The 14215-nt window shown below is 36.5% G+C and overlaps 1 protein-coding gene across 2 annotated transcripts in view; it reads right to left on the reverse strand.

Moving 5' to 3' along the window:
• The window catches only part of kcnd3 (potassium channel, voltage gated Shal related subfamily D, member 3), a 226854-nt gene that overhangs the window by 10642 nt on the left and 201997 nt on the right, over positions 1 to 14215 (reverse strand). For both annotated transcript variants that reach the window (NM_001102941.1, XM_031895616.1), the window contains 2 exon segments: positions 5442 to 5531; positions 8834 to 8935. In NM_001102941.1, the coding sequence (NP_001096411.1) occupies positions 5442 to 5531; positions 8834 to 8935 (192 nt within the window).

Consider the following 14215-nt stretch of genomic DNA (forward strand, 5'->3'; position numbering starts at 1 on the left):
ACGCCGGATATTACGCCGTTATTTTCCATAAGTTCCGGTGGAAGAAAAAACGCGTAAAACAATTACGCCGATTTTACGCTGTTTTTACGCCATTTTTACACTGCAAAGCCTGTCGATGTGTGGCAAATTTTCTTGCCGTTTATTACACAGCATAATAAATATGCCCCTAAATGTATATAGTAAACACTGTACCCCTATTATAAGATTTCAAAATATTAGAGGTCATAAAGAAGCGCCATAACCACAGAAAGGGTATAATTTTTACACGTTTCAATGAGACACAAATGACATCACTAAGAACTGATTATAACCAGTGACCTTGCTTAGCACTATAAATATATATTACATCTTATTTGTGGATTATGTGTAAAATATTTCTATACCACTACTGAGCTATAAAATGTGAATAAAGTATAAAAATTACATTTTAAAACTTATTCTGGCTAGTGATAGCTGCAATTACTACTTTATGGTTTATGCCCACTAGTTACTATATATTTCCCACACACAGATGCTTTGTCTGTCAAGAACAATTTGCACATAAAATGCATGCATCATTCAGGGGCAGATTTTCTACATATTGTATTTTGTATGAGTGGTTACTGGTTTACATTTACAAATCATTTTCTGCATTATGCCTGATTGGTGGTAATACAGAAAATGATTTGTACTTATTGCACAATACTCCAGTACATTTTATTACTTTAAAATGAATGCAAACCTCATCTGTTTTGGGGGATTTACTGAATAGATCAAATGTTTTAGTACAACCATTAAACTTCAACACCTGACATGAAGAGATTGACTTTAAATGTTCATAGCAGTCAAATCCATTCTGACAAACTAGTTTAAAAAAACAAGTCTAAAAGGCTTTACAACTTGTTTAAAAACATTTTGGTATCAGAAATCATTACATACTTTCATTTTTGAATGTTTTGATAAATGGGGAAAATATCAAACTGCTGGAAATCCTTCAGTATTTCTCAGTTTGATATGTGATAAATCTGCCCCTCAATGTCAGTTGTTAAAGAAAAAGGAAATGCATCATAAAACCATCAAAATAAAAGTTCTGTGTTCTTCAACACATGCATCTCACTGACATTCTCTTTCATTCCTGTGTTTCATCTTTTGCAGTGAACTAAGCAAGAATGACCACAAGAATGACAATTTCTTGTAAATGTAGGCATTTCAATGGCATTGTAGCAGAAAATACATTTGGTTGTTTTTTTATGAGAAACAAAGCAAAAAATAAACAGAAAGCAGAACTCAAGTTTTAGCTACAAAGGCAAATACAATCCATAATGTTAGGCAAATATAAAAAGCTTTCTATCACATGTTTAACTACTGTTATAAGGCAAAATAGATGGTTCGCAATCTATAGAGCGATGTTTAAAATGTCCACTGTGGCAAGTAAAAGTTACAGGATCTAATATCTAAAAACTTTATACATAAGTTTTAATTTAAAAGTTTATAATTGGTTGGAAAGCATCCAGTCACTAAAGTATCCATGGGCAGTGTCAGTAGGATCACTAGGAGATCTGTAATCCGGAAACCCTTTATCCACCAATCTAAAAACATGGCAAGCTAATTTTTTATGACTTTTATGTTTAAATAAATTATTTTAAATATTTTACTGGTTTGTTTTTTTTGTAATTATACAGAGGTCTCTTGTAGAACATTACAATTGAAGCAAATAGTGATCATGATGAAACATAACAGTACAATCTCTATGATAAATGAAAGGCCTAACAACCAGAAAAGAGACCACTTCTTTCTCCAGAACACATACAAGCTATAGCTGTTTTGTATTGTATTCTGTTACCCTGAACAGTGCGCTTTGCACTGGAGCACAGCATCTGTGGGCCATAAGTACAGGGCCTTGTTGTGGTCTGTGTACTGTTCTGCTCCCTCATGTGCGTATATTAATGCCGTGGAAGTTAGGGAATAAAGGGCGAGTATGTGCATTGGATTGCATCATCAATGTAAGCAACCACTCAATTACTACAACAGAAACATGTCTATGAAGATTCTCATTCATGCAGGTCATGATATACAGTATCTAGTAGAATTAAGTCTAAAACAACTGGACTTTTCTGAGTTTTTCTTGAAAACGTTTCACCACTCATCCGAGTGGCTTCTTCAGTTCAAATGACTGGTAGGGAATTCCCCGGTATTTAAGCTCTTGATGGTAGTAGAGTCACAGACATCCAATCACAATGGTTCCATTGAACTTGTTCAGTTAGGTGTTAGCTGAAACTGACAGGTGTAAGAAGGTATGATAAGAAGGTATTGGATCATACCTTCTTACACCTGTCAGTTTCAGCTAACACCTTACTGAACAAGTTCAATGGAACCATTGTGATTGGATGTCTGTGACTCTACTATCATTTGAACTGAAGAAGCCACTCGGATGAGTGGTGAAAAGTTTTCAAGAAAAACTCAGAAAAGTCCAGTTGTTTTAGACTTAATTCTACTAGATACTACAACAGAAACAAATAAGTGTGTTCCTCTTCCATCTCCCCCTCCTACTGCCGAGTGTAGTTGCCAAACAAATGTCAAATGATAAAAACTCTCTTGGTTTTAAGGGTGATAAATTCCTCCTCAATTACAATTAACTTACCAATGTAAGACTTCTATAATTGTTTCAATTTAAACACTATTTACAGCTTCATAATACTATAACACAAAGAAAAGAGAAACTATTTGAAGTTTTATGCTTTTGTTTAAAACTACTGCCATATGTAAGTGTAAGCCTTTTCACGACTGGCCCATACATGTTCAGTAAGGGTCATTAGCTGACCTTGTGTGCCTCTTTCTAAATAACTCTTTTGGATGTCCCACACATAAAATGTAAATAAAATTTAGAAAGCAATTAGGTCTTGTGTGGCCAGCGTCAGTTAACGTACCTATCAAAGGTAACTTTTGATTGTATTTCTCTAGCAAATAAGCCCACAATTTTAGCCTGTTACTGTCTGGAGCAAAGTAGTATGAACAAATAAAAACTACATGGCAGAAAGACCAGGAAACAAGCTGTGTGTAATAGCTATGATATTTAAGTAACTAGAAAATCGATACCAGGGTTAGATCCTTCTAATGAAATACAATGCACTGGAACATGTTGGACTAACCCAATAAGAAGAACATTCTTCAACTACATCATCACAACAAAAGTTGCTCATAATTTAGTGTAAAAGCACTAAGTTCAGGGTCAGACTGGGGGGTGCAGGGTCCACCAGGGCTGCTGCCCCACGGGCCCCTGCCGCGGCCCCCACACCCCCAGTGGCTGCCCAACCCCCTTCCCCCTAGCATGTGTACAATATAGTTACCTTCTGATGCATCAGGGGAGGGAGATCAGAGGCCTGGGGGAATGCAGCAGGGATCTGGTCTGGGCCACTGTGGCCCGCAGGATGTTTTTTCCTGGTGCTCAGATGGCCCAGTCTAACCCTGAATAAGTTACGTTCTATATTCTATGCTGAAAGGAAAAGAGCTAACCACTTCCCTAAGAGTTGTGAAAAGAGCAATCTTGATATAAGAACAGAAATGAAATGTGTTTTACATCTGACAGAAAGTTTTATTCACTTTCTTATTATATTCTTGATTTGTATGTAAAATGTCCAGCATCTGAAAAAAGTGAAAATGGTTTTAAAGGGATACTGTCATGATTTTTATGGTATACTTTTTATTTCTAAATTACAGTGCTTACATAGCAAATAATTCACTCTACCATTAAAAAAATATATTCTTAAACCAACAAATACATTTTTTTAGTTGTAACATTGATGTGTAGGCAGCCATCTTAGTACATTGTGCCTGACTCTTAGCTTTCATAAAGAGCCAGCGCTACACATTAGAACTGCTTTTAGGTAACCTATTGTTTCTCCTACTCCCATGTTACTGGAGGAGTCCCAAGCTGTACTTGGGTTTCTTACTATTGAGTGCTAAGGTGGCCATACACGGGCCTCTTCTAGCTGCCGATATCAGTCCTTTAGACCGATTTGGTAGCTTATCTACCTTTGTATGGGCACAAACAAAGGGCCAAACGACCAAATTAGCCCCCATAGGTGGGATATCGGGAGAACATCTGCTCGCTTGGCAACCTCACCAAGCAAGCAAATCTTACCATGTATGGCCACCTCTACTTCTTAACCTCTGTTATCTATTGGGAGCTGCTATCTTGCTACTTTCCCATTGTTCTGCTGATTGGCCACTGGGACAGGGGTGCTATCACTCCAACTTGCAGCTCAGCAGTAAAGTGTGACTCTGGGAAATGAAGAATATGGCTAGCCCCATGTAATTTCAAAATTAAATATAAAAAATCTGTTTGCGCTTTTAAAAAAACTGATTTCAATGCAGGATTATGCTGGAGAAGCTCTAGTAACTTATGCGTTTTGAAAAAAAATGTTTTCTCATGACAGTATTCCTTTAAGGCTGCATAATTTTCTTTATATTGAGTGGTGATTTGGGGTGTGCTTCTACCTAAAACAGCAGACCTACTGCCTTTCCCTATACTCTCCCGCTGAGGTGCACTGACTTGACTACTTCTACCACTGAAAATCACCAGCCAATAATACATCTCCCACAATGCGCATGTTCTGTGCTTAAAAAAGGAGGTGAGTAACAGAAGCATGAAAGGCATTATGGGAGTATTGGCTGGTGGGGGGGGGTGAGTTAATTTCTGATACACTGTTTCTATAGTTTGGCAAGTTGGAAAGGCAATATCAAAGGACAAAGAAACTACAGTTTCATTTACAAATAACTTTAAAATCATTGAAAATGTTTCATTAATGTATATTGGGAAGTTTCTTCAAAATACATGCAAGTCATTATGGAAACAAATGTAATTATTTGGGTGGACATTGTTTAAAAAAATGTTAACATTAACATATATATATATATTTGATTAACAGGTTTCCAGATTATAGATCCCATAGCTCTGTACGGATAGGGGAGGCCCAATCTGTGTGCCTCTATATCCACCTTGCTTGGTGGAACAAAATATATAATGAAGCTGTAGCTGTGCTGAACATTCTTTGAGCATTCTTCGAGAAATTGCTGCAGATTTGGAGCCTTAGGTAGGAAAACCCATGTTTGCCAACTTTGGAAAGTCTAGGCAGACATCTAATGATGATTATCTATGACATATTACTATTGTTTTGCAAGAATAATGTATTCAAGGATAAATAACCCTTAAAATGCTGAACAATAAATTAGGCCATTAGGCAAGAGAATTTCTACGTGTGTTTCTACAGCTATTTCTAGTTGTTTGGTGTTCTAGCAGCCACTGCAGAATGCTGGGATCTGTATTTTGCTTCGCCAGTGGTTGAAGGAGTGTCAGAAGGAGCAATACTTTTTCATATATGCAATTTCAACATTGTGCAGACTGCAGGCATTTTTCTTGGGCTGCGGTGGGTGATAGAATAATAACATCATGTTCCACTTACAGTTGTTTTTTCCAGGCAATGCAGCAGGTGGTGGTGTTGGCTTTCTATCAGTGATGCTGATTTGCCAATGTGTGGCTCTTCTGTGGATCCCTAAAACAAATCCAGAATGGTGAATAAATTCTCAGTAATCAAAAAATGTACCCATGCAAGCCTACCAACTAAGACAAATGATATCATTACACCAGGTATCAGAACTAAACAGGCCAGTGATCAGTGTATTTGGGTGGCTACATCTATGTTTTAAAATGCAAAAAAAAGAAAAAGATAAACGGATAACACTTGAGAAAGGTCGCAGGGAGGACAGAAATGTTACTTTGCTTGTATATGCACATTTAAATATACTTTTTTGATTTGCACAGAAATCTCAGTGTTGCTGGTCTTTTTTGTATGATATAGAAATTCTTGTACTTGAAGGCTGGTTGAAATATTAATGTTGGATATCTGTACACTTTTGCCCTTGGCGTTAACATTTTCAGTTAGAAATGATGTAAGCAGTGTGCAATGAAAAGAGACACCCTAAAAACCTGATGTAACCCTTCACTGTCTCTCTTTCTGTTGTCATGAGTGTCGCTTAAATAAAACTGCTGTACATCAGTTAGAAATGTTATTTATTTCTTGCTATTTTTAAACACCTATACTTAACATTTACTTAGAAGTCTGTACCCTATTACTATACTAGAATGCATGCCAAGTGAGAAGCTTTAAGTTTAGAGTCCTATCATTTTTAACTTGGACTTAATTTAATCTGCCCGGCATTTTGTGAAAGTTATCAGGAAAAACATATTAAAATAAAATACACACAACCTCAAGCTTCAATGGTCATTTTTACTGTAAGGCTTCAGCAGCTTAGCAGCCTCTATCTTTCTCACCACAGCTCTCTCTACCTGATTTTATCAGTTCACTCTATACTGCATAATACCATATAGACTGAATTCTGTTTTAAAAAAAAAAAAAAAAAATAATCGCCAGGTTTGGCTTTCCTGTATATATTTGAATTTAATAGGCTTGTTGTTCAAATTTAAATTCTTTGAATGTTTGGTGCGTGACTCCTGAAGATTATTAAACCAAACTTGGTCAGAACTGGCTTCTTTAACTTTGATGCTTAACTGCTTTGGTACTTAGAAACATTATGGAACAATTAATTCTGATTGATCCACAAGGATCATTAGCATTTATAGACTGCACTTATAGACTCATAATAGAGCTATTGATTTTTACCAATATTCTTGGAAAGTAGATGTGATCATTATCTATAGTGTTCCAATCAACTTGAAAAAACCTTAAAGTTGCCCATAGTTTTCTACAGAATTCATTATCCCAGTACCATCATTATTTTTCATTAGTTTGGCTGGTTTGTTATACTAATCCTATAAACTTAGACAATAATAACTATCAATACTGATGGATTCCGAGGTTAAATGGTCATAAGTCAGCCCCGTAGGTTAATGAAAACGTGCTGAGTTAATAAGGGACACAGGCTTATGAGCAAGTGTTGGTGCAGGCACATGTAGCCAATATCTGGCTAAAATGCAAATTCTGGCTACATGTGCCTGTACCCAAGCATATTCAATGCTTTCGGGTGCAGGCATAGGTAGGAGGATTTTTAAGCGCAGGGGCGTAGTCTTGCAAAGCAATTTTCATCTTGATGAGAATACGCTCCGTCTGACATTAGCCTTACTCTGTGTGAACTTGATGTTAGATGTTAGGCAGAACAATATGTGTTCCATATCCCTGCGTTAAATGTCAGGTAGGGCAACATGTGTTTCATATACCAATCCAGAACTCTTCTGTAAAACAGGTAGAACCTCTGTACATTCCATTTATTATAAATTGACTTTTGTTCATGTATCAGATGTACCAAACTACTAATGAAATGGGAAAAATATACTGTATTTCAGCACAGCTATCCTATAATGATAGACCTGCTTTAAGTAGTACAGTCAGGCCAAAAATGTCCCCTTTATTTATAAGCCTGTTAAACTTTTAATTAAATTATCCAATTACATTTATGCAACAGGATGGAAACCCTGGCTCTGTTTTAATGATAATAACCATGGGAATAGTATAATCATTTCTGATGGAGAAGTTATATTGGAATAAAGGAATGAATAAAGTTGTTACAGTGTTAATCTGCATGACCGAGTGGACCTCCAGTTTAATCTCCTCTAAGTGTGTAACTAAAGTCTTCTCTGTATGTGACGGTGGTGCATACCCTAAAGAGTTAATCCAGCCAGTTAAAACTAAAAAAATGTTTGAGGTACCTTGTTACAAATCTAGAATTTAGGATGAACTAGTTCTCAAAAGTTAGGTTTTAAGTATCACGCAATTTCAACACAGGTAGTAAGAATTAATGAGCTATCAACCGTAACACTGGCACTCAAGTAACTGAAACCTTAAACCAGGCCTTCGTGCCAGAACTGTACTGCATTTTGGCAGGTTATGTAGTTTTAGACACATTGGGGCTGATTTGCTACAGTAGGTGTTGAAATTCATCAGTGTACCCACAGCAACTCTTCAAATCGTAATAGAGGTTTTTTGTTCATGGCATCTGAAAGCAGTAAGTAGCTTGACAAAGGGTTAATGTAGACCTGAAATGTTGCTATCATGGTCTGTGCCAATAATGTGAATTAAAGCGTTTTTAAGAAGATTGAATTTGGAGTGCTGTTCATAACTGGATGATCTGAAAGCAGTAAACCAAGTAACATTATCACACATACCATTAGATCTCAATAACCAAGGAAATATAAAAATAAAATAATTTCACAGTTCTGATAAGTGCAAGAAATAGCAAAAACCCAGATATTGGTTAGTTAAACTAACAAGCAGAAAGCATGGCTAATATAAGCCATATGTATTGAACTCATGTTGAGCTTGCATATTTTCCCTTTAAACTTTCAGTGATTTCCTTCAGTTTTGGTTCACATAAATTAAGTTACTTCCTTGATTTTAATTTATATAATGAAAAATGTTTAGATGAATTTGGAGCAAGGGAGAATTTTCATAATTACAATATTTCAGTGAACCACAGGAAAAATGTTCACCCATGAATCAGTAAATTAGGAATATAAATAAAGTGAGACTTTCCCCACTTGATCGTTCTGGCTCCAGCATGGGGTACAATTATTTGCAACTGACTTTGATTCACATGCCAGAGCACTTGTGAATGTAAGGCATATCTAGCCCCGTTCCTGAATAAGGATTGTTCCAAATGTGCTATCAAAGGCACTTCCACCACAATAGGTGTAGAGTGTAGGAACTCTGCAGCTGGGTTGCAGATAGGGGTTTGTGTATGTATTTTCTAAGCTAAATCATTAACTCTGAAAGTAGGACTATATTAGAAGTTATTTGTTCATGGTATCTGAAAGTAGTAAATTAAGTAATATCATGCATACCATTAGTTCCAAAGCTTCATTAAGAAGACCATTCCTCTTGCTGTGAAGGTAGGCTGTGGAACTTCCGGTCTTAGCCACCCTAATTCTTGCAAGTCTTGCTTTCTGCATTAGTAAAAGAAAACAATGCAATGATTATTCCAGATGAAATACATTGTTCAAAGGTATAGGAAAATTATAAGCAGTGAACATTTATAGTAACACTTTGCAAACATTCAGTCCATACACACATATATATATATATATATATTCACATATTCTAATAAACATATATTAAATTCACATAGTTTAAACCAGAGCTGTCCAGCTAGATGCTTGAAGTCCAAATGTGGCCAAGGAATTATGTGGCCCCTATACAATTTTTCTAGGACATTATTATATTAATAAAATCCAGACCCTAGAATGTGATATGCTGGACAACTACCGCCATCATGGAAAATCTGGAGAGCACTGTCTTAGATCACTAGCAGATGTGACTCTCCAGCAATGCTGTACGTGATCTATAACTCAATGCATCGAGTGCTGGTTTAGCAGCAGGTGAAAAAAATAAGCAGACTGTCTATCTTTGAACTACAATCTGGTTAAAATAATGTAGAATGGATTTGAAAATCGTTAATTATGCAAGCTCTTGAAACACATTTAAAAGTGCATATTAATTATTCCATTTCCTTTCATTAAGAGTGCAACATTAAAATTTATATATAAAATGAAAGAAAGAAAATGAAAGAAAAACTTGAGTAACTAAATAAATCCCAGGAGAAAATTTAACATTAACATACATCTAAGATGATTATTGACAGAATATCACTGCCTACTTAACTTAAACAGTATTGTAGCTAGAAATATCTATAAAAATACATTTGAGGGCAGAAGTTAGATTCTATAGATTCTGTCTTGAACACTTAGGGGCAGATTTAACAGACTGAAAGAAAGCCATTCAAATGCTCGCTGAGACCTGTTGCCCACGCTGTTAAGCTTGCAGTTTAAGACCCTTCCTCACTTTGTGACATGATGATTCTGAGACTTTTACAGATTGTCTGGAAAGGGACTTAAGATCCCTAAAGTCTCTTCAAAATGGAACAAGGTGAGTGGGTGTTACAGTACACTGGAAGCCTAAAATGGGTTGGGAAATGGTTCATGGGTTCCTTTCAATCTGTGGAATCAGGTATGTCTGCAAGTTGAAATAGTGTATATGCACCTTTGTTTACATAACTCCAATGAAATAAGCTCATCCTAAAAAAATTCCTTTAAAGGAAAACTATACCCCCAGAAAGAATACTTAACCAACAGATAGTTTAACATATTAAGTGACTTGTAAAAGAAGCTTTTTTCAAATTGAATGAACACGCACCATTGAGAAGGAAGTGCAACACTAAACCACGCAGACACTGTGCAGAGGGGGTGAGTGACCAGGAATCATCAGTGGGGGTAAGAGATCCCGGACTAGGGGTTGGCAACAGAGGTACCTGTCTAGTGCCCCTTCACAGTTGCGCCCTAGGCAGGTGCCTCTTCTGCCTACCCCTAGTTCCAGCCCTGGTGCCAAGTATAACCATGGCTTGGATACATCACCCACAGGAATTTGTAGTAAGTCAATAATATCCTTTATTAGTGTAGAATCGATGTTCGGGTTTTAGATATAAGCTATTTTATATGATACATTTTTTATAGAGACCTACATTGTTAGGTAGTATAGTTTTCCTTTAAGGGTAAAATACTTACAAGTGTATCCAATGAGACACTCACTGTACTTTTGTTGAGGATCAAAAATGATTTTATATGTCATATAGGTATTTTTGGCCTGTGTTATCAGCTAATTCTGCTCTCAATGGTTCTATAGACTCATCTAAACCTGATACTGTAAATCAGGCAACAACTATCACGAGTATCAAACACTACAGTTTTCTTTCAACAGTAATCATTTTGTTTCACATAGCAGCTTGGTGCTTGTAATTTCACTAATCAACAGCCGCCTCTCTCTTCTACTGTTATCTCTGTTAAAAAAAACCTAGATCCTTCTTCACTTCTTTCGATCAGAAAAGGTAAATAACACATGAAAATATAACCTTTCATAATTATATTTGGACACGTTTTAGAATATAACCTTTCCAGGACCTCATGCAAAGCGGTATGCCTTCCCCGGTAATTATTATGAGTTAATTACGTTGGGAATTTAGCACGAAGCAAGGTGTTGTAATTGTAGCAGTAGATATCATTGCTGCCATGATTCCAAAATAAGGAAATAATAAACCTTTCCTGAATACCCTGATTTTGGATAAAGCTTGTACCTGAAAGACTACTACTGTCTGTATTTTTTTCTGGTAATAGCAAAACAACAGAAATTATCTGAAAGGCGTATGTGATTTAGTAGAATTTAAAAACTAAAAGGATAAAAAGTACATATGACACAAGGTATATGGGTGAATAGAAAGAGTTGGCATTTAAGAAACTAATTGTGATTAGAGGCATTGGACTATAATCAATTTGATTAGCATAGCTTATCTCCTTATTCAGTTTCAGATCTTCCCATAGAGCCATATGCAATTCAATGAGTAAAGTTATCTCAATGTTTACCACTTGAAAACTCTGTTGCAGTCTATAGGGAAAAAATTTTCTCCTCAAATTGAGTCTCGCCCATAAGTTTTCTTAGACTGTGAACTCTGCACACTATTCAAATGAACTTTATGCACCAATGGACTGCACAAGATGTCTAACTGAAGGCACCCATTTCCTGCCACTAAACAGTACACAAGGACGCAGAATAAAGACAGGTTCTTTCCAGCATTAGTGAAGTGCTGTTCAATATGTGATATCAAATGCAATATTCAAAACCTTTTCTTGAATATTATAAAGAATTAAGTCTGACAATTGGAGATATTAATCAAATAAATCAAATATAAATCAACTAAACCAAGAAAAACTGAACCTAGAAGTATATGTGAGACCTAAGCATGCATGTTCCACTGAGTAAAATTTAACTCTAATTATGAATATAAACAATGTATGGTCAATTTACGTAAAATAACTCCAATAGGCAGTTTGTGGACAACATGGAAGCTCAACAAATAGGAACCTATAGCGTGGTTACTATGAATTAGTTGAGCCAGAAGTGCAAAACCCAAATAAGATGCCTATTTTCATGCCCAAAGCATACACACAGAACACTGCTGTAAACATTTGTACCACAGTGTCTCAGATTAGCCTCATTTAGGTCATTTGATTAACCATGCATGAACCATATTCCTAGCCTAAGCAAAATTGTATTTGAGGTAGTATAGTGCATGCATTCCAAAAAGTATTGCTAATTTCATTTGCCATTCCTATTCCAATTTACAGTTTCTGGAGTAACCATATATCAAATCAATACATTTACATGCATATGCCATGAAGACTTTGACATGAGAGCTGTGTAGGTGCATAGAGGAGGAGCATTGCTTCCACCCTACAGACACAGAAAGTCTGATAAATTTACAGGTATATCTCACCAAAATATACATGGGGTCCAGGTGCACAAGCCCCAGACCAACAGCAAGAGGAGGTTCAAACCACAACCAAAACAGCGGGCACTCATGGATCCAACAAACAGGGTTTTATAAAAGAATTGCAAACTTTATTGTAGGCCAACAGAAGATATAGCCTCAAGTGTTTCATGCATAAAGCCTGTTCATGGGATCCATGAGTGGCGGCAGTGGCCCCAGTTTTACTAGAGGTGGCAAAAAACACTCCTGGCAACTTCAAGTTGAAAATCTCATTTTCTAGTTAAGTGCATATAGCACAATTGCACTTTTTGCACTAGAGATTAGGTACCCCCCCCCCTCAGCCCATGCTAAAGCTCTAAATGGTAGGCAAGTGGCATCAGAAGGTCTGCCTCAGAGCAGCCAGGGAAGCATAATGGAGACATTACAAATGAGCATAATATTGGGTAACACTAGTTTAACTGTACATGTCGATCTGGCTATGTCAAGTGCATAATGAATGGTGCAGCCTGCATTACCTTAACACCTTTCTGTGTTCTGTCTAGTTCTGATTTCGCTTTTTTAGAAATTGTTTTGAACATTCTAAAAAGTGTTTTGTGAAAGTTCTTTAGCCTCCACTGCAAACTAATCACCCCAAGTTCCAAACTCTGGCAGACCTGTGATGGATTACTGTATTAATATGGCTGTGCTTTCCAAGGAACACAATGTAGCTGAGAACTCTAAGCTGTAAACTCTTTATTGACAGGTAGGCGACATTACTTGCTTTTAATTACGCGCACCAACTAATCCTTCACTGCAATTTTTAACCCTTTAGAGATGCAAATTTGTAATAGCTGCAGCTGATTAGACTGCATTTTGAAACACTTACTATTGTGGAAATAGAAATGAGGAGTACAGTTATGGAATCCCCCAGAAACCTGTTATCCAAAAAGCTTCAAATTACAGGAAGGCCATCTTCCATAGATTCCATTTTAAAGTGGTGGTTCACCGTTAATTGAACTTTTAGTATGTTATAGAAAGGCCAATTCTAAGAACCCTTTCAATTGGTCTTCATTATTTATTTTTTTATAGTCCCTGACCCCAGTAGCTTAGAAACAACTATTGCTCTGTGAGGTTTTGTTCTGTCAGTTTTTTTGTTATTGTTACTTTTTATAACTTATTTTTCTATTCAGGCCTCTCCTATTCATATACCAGCCTCTCATTCAAACCACTCCCTGGTTGCTAAGGTAATTTGGACCCTATCAACCAAATGGCTGCTGAAACACCAAACCGAAGAGCTGCTGAACAAAAAGTGGAATATTTAAAAAAATACAAATACTAAAAATGAAGACCAATTTTAATTGTCTCAGAATATTACTCTCTATAGCATACTAAAAGTTAAATCAAAGGTAAACAGGTCATTTAAACAAATAATTATAATTTTAAAACTGATTTCCTTTTTTTCTGTAATAATAGAACAGAAAAAAGGTCAATAAAAAACAGACAAAAACTGCAAAATTAGGAATGTAAAACTTGCATTATAGCATTGCTCATTATACTGTATATTTCTAAGACCTACTTTAAAGGGCACGTATCTAATAGAGAGCTAATAGAGCCCCCAAATGCGCTGGGAGGATGCTGATGCTTGTGGCACGTAATTGGCAATCTGGGACACTAAGCTTAATTTACACGTTTGTGTTCCAGAATGGCCCCCTTCACCTAGTATGGGCAGTATAATGCTGGCCAGGGACAAAGTAGCATTGTTTCCCCAAGCCAGAGTGCAGGTTCTACTAGCTCGCACCTCCAGTGGGGTAACAATTTTCCCCAGTGCATTTTTCTTGCTAGGCACAAGCATTGCTATAATTTCTGTCCTCAATGCCAGGCTTTGGAGACAGAAATGACAGGCAGTTCAAGAAAGAGATGTGATCACTGT

The sequence above is a fragment of the Xenopus tropicalis genome, chromosome 2 (genome assembly GCF_000004195.4).
Source record: "Xenopus tropicalis strain Nigerian chromosome 2, UCB_Xtro_10.0, whole genome shotgun sequence".
Taxonomy (NCBI): Eukaryota; Metazoa; Chordata; class Amphibia; order Anura; family Pipidae; genus Xenopus; species Xenopus tropicalis.